At 35.7% G+C, this 7,506-nt stretch overlaps 1 protein-coding gene across 3 annotated transcripts; it reads right to left on the bottom strand.

The window, feature by feature from the left end:
* Positions 1–3,034: 3,034 nt before the first annotated feature.
* Positions 3,035–6,833, bottom strand: LOC143548731 (trehalase-like). Of its 3 annotated transcripts, none has more exons than XM_077039822.1 (12): positions 6,717–6,833; positions 6,033–6,552; positions 5,839–5,958; positions 5,649–5,764; positions 5,478–5,578; positions 5,285–5,394; positions 5,133–5,205; positions 4,895–5,062; positions 4,714–4,801; positions 4,230–4,329; positions 3,943–4,156; positions 3,035–3,338 (listed from the first exon to the last, which is right to left on the bottom strand). In XM_077039822.1, the coding sequence occupies exons 2-12, from the start codon at positions 6,545–6,547 to the stop codon at positions 3,252–3,254; spliced, it is 1,692 nt and encodes a 563-aa protein (XP_076895937.1). In that variant the 5' UTR covers positions 6,548–6,552; positions 6,717–6,833; the 3' UTR covers positions 3,035–3,251. The 3 variants fall into 3 exon arrangements, with proteins under 3 accessions (XP_076895937.1, XP_076895938.1, XP_076895936.1); XM_077039823.1 differs by having other exon boundaries at positions 6,033–6,549; positions 6,717–6,831; XM_077039821.1 differs by lacking the exon at positions 6,717–6,833 and having other exon boundaries at positions 6,033–6,616.
* Positions 6,834–7,506: the final 673 nt, after the last annotated feature.

Below are 7,506 nucleotides of genomic sequence, written 5' to 3'. Positions count from 1 at the left end.
AATAAAAATAAACATTAAAACCAAACACAATAAAAACATTATAAATATATCTTCAAAACATACACAAATCCAACTCAAAATCTTCTATTACACACACCATTTTTAACATATCAAATGGAGGGTTCTAAGAAACGTGGGTCGGGTTCAAAGAAAACCCAAACCCGACCAAAGGTTCGACAAAATCTAGGCGAACCGACGAGATTTCGCTTACAAGACGAACCCGACACAAACCAACCTTCCGAACAACAACCTTATTATCCCCAACCTTTTCAACCGTCCCAAAACCAACAACAAACTTCCCAACAACAACGTTATTATCAACCGTCCCAAAATCAATCGTATCAAAACCAACCTTTTATACCCCCTTTTCTACCCAAAATTACCCAGATAATGCTTTTCAAAATTTTGGATCTCAACCGTCTCAAATGTTTGGCTCTCAACCGTCCCAAATGTCCGTCGATCCCCTAGACAATAACGATATTATACATCAATTTGAAAGTGCTTTTCGTCACGATGTGCAAACTTTGGATGAAGATGAATCCGAGGATGAGGAGCCGCATCAAAGAGGTGCTCGGCGTTGGTTGGCCGATAAGGAGGTCGCCTTGACCAAGGCTTATTTACATTGCTCCGAATCAAAAAAACGCTCAAACCAACAAAAAAAATACGCGTTATGGAAACGTAATAAAGAACTTTTCTCGCAACTTCCTGGCGCAACCGAACGAAACAAGGATCAAATGATTGGCAAATGGGGAGATTTGAATCGAAAAATGTCAAAATTTAACGCTTATTACGTCCAAGAGGTAACTATTTTAGTTTATTTATTTTATAATCTAGTACTTTATTTTTACAATTTGTTATAAATATATTTTTTCTAAATGTTTTGTAGACCCGAACTCCACAAAGCGGAGCGAGCGAGGCGACTATGATAACGAACGCTTTGCGCGAATATGTCTCAGTTTACAAAGTTAAGGATTTTCCCCACTTGGATGCGTGGCAGATTGCGAGACGTCACGCGAAGTGGGTACCGATTCCGTTGGTCGATTTGAAGGGACCAACGGCTCCAAGGAAGAAAGGATCTTGTTCAAAAAGATCAAAAACTTCCGAGTCCGGGGACAACACGACGTCTACCGGCGGCTTGTCATGCAACATGCCGAACATGAACTTGAACGAAGAACCCGAAGACAATCCCGACGAAGACATACCCACACCCACACGGCCGAATCGCAAGAAAAATGTCTACCGGCGGCTTGTCATGCAACATGCCGAACATGAACTTGAACGAAGAACCCGAAGACAATCCCGACGAAGACATACCCACACCCACACTGCCGAATCGCAAGAAAAATGGGGAACCGTCAAGACTTGGAAAGGAAGCGGTGGCCGAAAACTTCGCCGAATACAAGTCGGCTAGGATGGCGGAAATGGCCGAGAAGAAGGAGTTTAGGAAAGAGGCTCATATTTTAAAAATGAAGCGTGAGGAGCCGTATATCAACCATTTGAATGAAAAACAAAAAAAACGCCGATCTACAAATCCTCCTACAACCGCACGACCATCTTGATGAACCCGTTAAATCGCTCATACTTCAACGAAAACGCGAGATATGCGACAAGTGGGGTTGGGAAGGGCCGTAGTTTTTTTTTTGTCGGTTTTTTAATTTAGTTGTCTTTGTTTAATGTAATCTTGTTTTATTTTTTAGTTAATGTAAAATATTGTTTTCTTTTTATTTAATTTAGTATTTATTAAAAAAACCATCACACCACACCACCACCCCTAGTAAAAAACCATCACATGTGATGGATTTGAGGTTGGTGATGTGGCACCATTTGATTAGGTGGGGTGTGTGATGAGTGATCACACCACATCCACCACCCCTCCCCCCCCCCCCCCCTAAGACTACACCCATTGGCAATCTTACAATCTCAATCTTACATTATAAAATTAATTTCTCTCTCTCCAATCTACGTAATTTAACTCATCCCAATATTTTATACACATTCACAACCCATCCCAACTTAAAAAAAATGTTTTTTTAACAAAGTCCGTTTTTAATAAAATTTATATCGAAATGTTCATAATTTTTTTTTAAGAAATATCGTGTATTTAATTATTTTTTTTAGTTAGAATATTAAAAATTAATTAAATAATTAAGTTATCGAGAGTTAGTTTGGATTGCAATTTAGGTTTGCTCCACCAATCTAGATTGTCAATCTAGATTGCATTATTTTATTTTTTCAATTTCTTTTTTAACTTTGAGTCCACCAATTTCATTATGAGATTGCCAATAGGAGTAGTCTAAGAAACATGTATAATATATGTGTGAGATATAATTTAAAAATGATCTTTGCCTATCATTTAGGTAATATAATCATATATCATGGACTAAGCAATTACTATTTGCCAGGTCATTCTACAAAAGAAGGTTAAAGTAAGAATAAGGGTGTAAATGGTATATAAATAAAAGTTATTTAGATATATTAAATAAATATAATACACAAATATTAATGAAATAATAATAACTCAATTGACGAGATATGTTATTGATAAAAATAACCCGAACATAGAAACGGTTCGGGTAACGGATAAGATATGTCTTGTTCAAAATCAACACAAGAACACAAATACGAAATTTGATTTCAATCAAGATCGAGTACTATTTTTTTATTATAATTATCGAAACTAATTACATAGATCCTAACCATCTACTTATATTAAATAACTTCATAAACATATTAGGATTCTAACTCCTAATATCTAGTAATTCAAACTACTTGATAAATATGCAAACAATTCGAACTATTAAACCAATAAAAATACTAATAAAGTAAACCTATCACTACTCTTTTGCAATTCATCCTCTTTGACTTCCACACATTAATTAATGAGGATTAACTTTCGTTTTCGAAATCTTAATCATCGTAATTTATTTTTGTTTTAACTCTTGTACAGAAAATTGCACTAATACGCACGCGCGCACATAGGATATATGACGAAAATTTATAAACAAACCATTAAAAGTATTATGTATTATGTTACGTAAAGAAAAATGGTAACACATCTATGCATTCTTTTAAATGACTCCTACTAGAAGTTACAATGGATAAAAATAAATATAAATGACCAGTGCTTTTCACTGGGCTCACTAAACTACAACCTTCTCACACTTGGATAAATTTAAGGTTTGATCCCAGCATTCCTAGGCCAACAGAAGGCCCAGGCCCAGGCCCAGGACCAAAGCAATAGCTTCAACCAATCACTGGCAATATGGACTCAGATCTTCAGCCCATCCAAACTCCTCCAGGAAGGCCAGCACAACTCCATTAGACCACCCAAAACCAGTCTGTATTACATACCAACATTTCATCATAAATAAATAATAATAATAATAATAATAATAATAATAATGGTAATAACCCGGCATACCCGAACCAGATCCGGACCCGCCCAACATGAAGCCTATGCCGGGAACCGAACCAGTTCCACCTCTACCCAGTCAAAATCCTAACAGGCCAAAAACCGATAAAAAACGGCCAAAGCGGTCAAAACCCATCAAAATCCGAAATTTCCAGGAACCAGACCCGACCTTACCCTGTTCTTGACTTTGCTGACTAAAGCGGGACCCAGTTCTAAAAAAATCTTGTATGTGCACCTCTACCTAAGGCGACATCTTGGTGGTTAAATGGTGTGTCTTAACCCAAAAGGTTGGAGTTTCATTTCTTGCAGAGTGCACGGTGTAGGTTGGGTGTATTTATCGTATAAAATCTATGAATTGGTTAATAATAATAATAATAATAATAATAATAATAATAATAATAATAATAATAATAATAATAATAATAATAATAAGACTGGGCCTGGGCACATAGCCCATAGTGAAAACAGCCCTAAAGTAACAAGCCCAATAACTTATGACAAATAATAAGACATTGTGTAAGTATACTTACTTGTGGCACATATTCACCCCCTCCACCAAACTCTCCACACTTGCTTACATCATATTTCTCATGCATTGCTTTTGATTTTTTATATGCAACATAATTAGTTCTAATCCACTTTATAGCAATCTCTTTAGCTAATGATCTTGCTTCTTTTGATCCGGATTTAACAAGACCTTCAACTATCATGTGTTGTATTGGGGCCCACCCATTTGGAAAATCCCTGTTTTCGACATAATAACGTTGTTATTAAACGTTGAAACCGACAAATTATAAATTTTGATCACGTAGATTACCATTGCTCGCTCGAATTTCTCAAAGAAGTTGCTATGCCCGCCGCGTGTACCAATCCCGAGCTTTCAAGGCTTTGTGCAACTTTGTTTACTAAAGTTTTATCTACACATATCATAGCAAGTTACCTTAAACCTTTTTAGCAAAAGAAAAAGGGAAATAACCTCAGCCGAGCCTAACCAGGCTCAAGCTCGGCTCATTTATTACTTATTAATTAATTTATACACAACTATATTTATACTTTATATATTTTTTTAATTATATATTTTATTTATCACATAGTATATTTTATAAAAATTCTATGCATGATAACAGTTATTCTATAAATATATATTTAATACATTAAATAAAAAGTTATATAAATTAATAGGCTCATTTAAGCTAGCGAGCCAGCTTGAAGAGTGAATCTTAGGCTCGTATTATTAAACAAACTTATTTATAAACTGACTCATTTACACCCTAGCCCTATAAAATGTGACCATAACGAACCTGTGTTGAACAACTGAAGCCACAAAGGGATGAAGTTTGAGGCGAATATATCTTGATTCTGGTGCGAAGCATCAAATTTGTAAACATCCTGAAAACAATTCCCAACCCATTAGACATTAGAACGTATGGCTCGAACACATGGGCTTATGGTCTGAACCATCAATGCATTATGCATGGTTACCTTGTGGTTAAAGCTAGCATTGAGCCAGTAATCGAACCATTGTCCCTTGTTTTCGTCCCAAAACACAATGTTCATGGCTTTCTTTCTTAATTCTGAAGCTTTAGCAAACTCTAAAGCATGATTATTGTCTCCAACAACATTTGCCAAGAAAGATATGTCAAGTTCCATCTGTTAAAACATTAATTTTTTTTAGCATTTTATAAAATATGATACGCGAAAAATGGTTTACAGTACACACCTTTAGTATGTATGCATTCAAGTCAACGGGTAGAATCGTCGTTGTAGACAACGTTGTGAGATCGGAAGTATTCCTGAAACACAAATCATCAATTCTAACAAAAAATTATATAAAAGAAATAAGTAAATGTTTATAAAATAAGTTAACTTTACTTCATCCATCTAGTACTAAAATCCCAACCGGTTTCTGCAGTCGAAGCTAGCTCACGATACAAACGCTCTTTCTCACAGTCATCCTTAAGTTTGTTTGCAGTCTCTATATCCTATGAAACAAAAACAATGTATATATTTAAATAATAATTATTAAAGGCGCGATAGTTAAACTAATAAAGGTGTGACATCTTACAATAGTGAATGATTCCGGCCTTGGTTGATTCCACATAGCATAGTACCGGCTTAAATTGTGTATTGCACCATGACAATCCTCAATTGTCACATTATGTATTCCTGTAACAGTTTAACACATAAGCCTAAGTAACGAAACGAATAATATATACTATAGCATTAAAAGTTATACCCGAATTCCAAAATTTGTGTTCTTTGATCAAGGCCGGGAGTGCCTTCTTGACCAAGTCAACGTCGTTAGTTCGTTTATATACTTCAATCACCATAGAACTCAACAACGGAGGCTGACTGAAAATAATCCCACATATGTTTATTTTTTCGTACTCATTTTAAAGTACATCTAGAAAACAAAATGTATTTACCTTCTATTCGTGTAATACGCCCGGGCCCCATTTAAAACGTACCCGTACGTGTCAATCAAGTCAATCAAATTCAAAACTATCCCTTTTGCTGTCTCGTACATTTTACTAACCAATAGTCCCCTGCATAACATAACAATATAATATAATATAATCCAGCATAACATAATATAATATAATATGATATAATAACATACCTTATAACCCAATAAGAATCCCAATAATAAACCTCTTGAAACCTTGACCCGGGTATAATCACCGGGTATTTCAAAGGCAACAAAGTATGCAACTCCGGGTTTTTCAAAACCCGACCCGACACTTTCCGGCTCAAATTCTTCCAAAGAGAATGAACTTCCAAAGCCCAACTTCTCACACCCGGGTGGGCCACATTCGGCAAAAACCCCTCCGGGTCAACCACAAAGTCAACGGGTTCGACATACTCCAAGTCAACATTCGCACCATTCAAATACTTGTTCAAAAACCCGTTCAAATCCGAAACCGAAACCGAACCATTTTTCGTCCTCGGGAGACCGTTAAACGCCTTTTCGACGGTTGGAAGGTCATACTTCAACGACAAGTCAACGTAGAATTTCGGGTCGAATTTGAACGTACCAAATGTTTGAAGAGCTGTTTGTTGAACAGTTTGAAGAATTATGACAAGTGGTGTTGTGGGGACCACTGGACCATGATCACAGGCTGACGTAAGCACCATGGCTGCTGTTAATGTTAACAACATGATGAAGATGGTTTTTAAGGAATGAAAAGAAGCCATTTAAGGATAACAATTAAGGGTTTACAACTTTACATGAACATAGGAAGAACATGTTTTGTTGTTGTGTATATATATATGAATATATAAGATATAATAATGATAATATTACCTGGCAAAACAAGGGCCGGCTACTAATAATATTTGATTTGAACGATGAGACTGAATCCTTAAATTTGGTTGTTAGTGAAACTCAATCAATATGATTATGAAATTTGTATGTGTTATTAGTTATCACGTTTGAAACCTCTCTTAGGCTTATTTATGTTTCAATTTATGTTTGGTATAAAGTTCTACACGTCATTTATTTTTTTCTCTTAATGATATTCTATTTTGAACGATTATTTGGATCATTAATGTGTCACTGACTCACCTAATTATTTTTAGCGTGTTTGGGATTTACTTATTTTAGCCTAGTTGACTTATAACTTATTAAATAGTTAATAAAAGTGTTTGGGATTACTTATTATCTGAAAAAATAAGCTGATCAGTTACAAACTTGCAACTTTTTGTTAGACCATCCTCTATGGTGAGGGGCTTCAAAGCCCCTCCACCGTAACACGTCAGCGCCACGTAAGCACCGGGGGGCATCGAAGCCCCAACCAAAGGCGCCCCGCTATGGTTTAATACCCCAAAGGCGCCCATATATATATATATATATATATATATATAGGGGTGAGTTAACGTACAATAATGACTTATCATACATTAGGTACGCGGCATTCTAGAGCGTTTGATTAAAAAATGCGCGGTGGCAATTTCGTAAATAACCCAACAGTAGTTCGCGATCAAAATTCGTCGATTACAAATCAACTCTGATCAAAATTGATGATTTAATCAATCGAATTGATGTGTAAGTGGCTTTAGAATCATCAATCGATTATGAAAATACAAATTAACAC

Source organism: Bidens hawaiensis, unplaced genomic scaffold, assembly GCF_021521415.1.
Source record: "Bidens hawaiensis isolate Kalapana, Puna unplaced genomic scaffold, B.hawaiensis_p1.1 tig00015244_1, whole genome shotgun sequence".
NCBI classification, from domain to species: domain Eukaryota; kingdom Viridiplantae; phylum Streptophyta; class Magnoliopsida; order Asterales; family Asteraceae; genus Bidens; species Bidens hawaiensis.
The sequence above is the reverse complement of the archived record's forward strand: the minus strand, read 5'-3'. Positions and strand labels throughout refer to the sequence as shown.

Excerpts from the sequence above, each read along its gene's own strand:
- LOC143548731 (XM_077039821.1), bottom strand. The coding sequence starts at position 6,607 with ATGGCTTCTTTTCATTCCTTAAAAACCATCTTCATCATGTTGTTAACA. Across the intron at positions 5,765-5,838 it reads GCGTATTACACGAATAGAAG|TCAGCCTCCGTTGTTGAGTT; the intron begins GTAAATACATTT and ends GATTATTTTCAG. Across the intron at positions 5,395-5,477 it reads GGCCGGAATCATTCACTATT|GATATAGAGACTGCAAACAA; the intron begins GTAAGATGTCAC and ends TTTGTTTCATAG.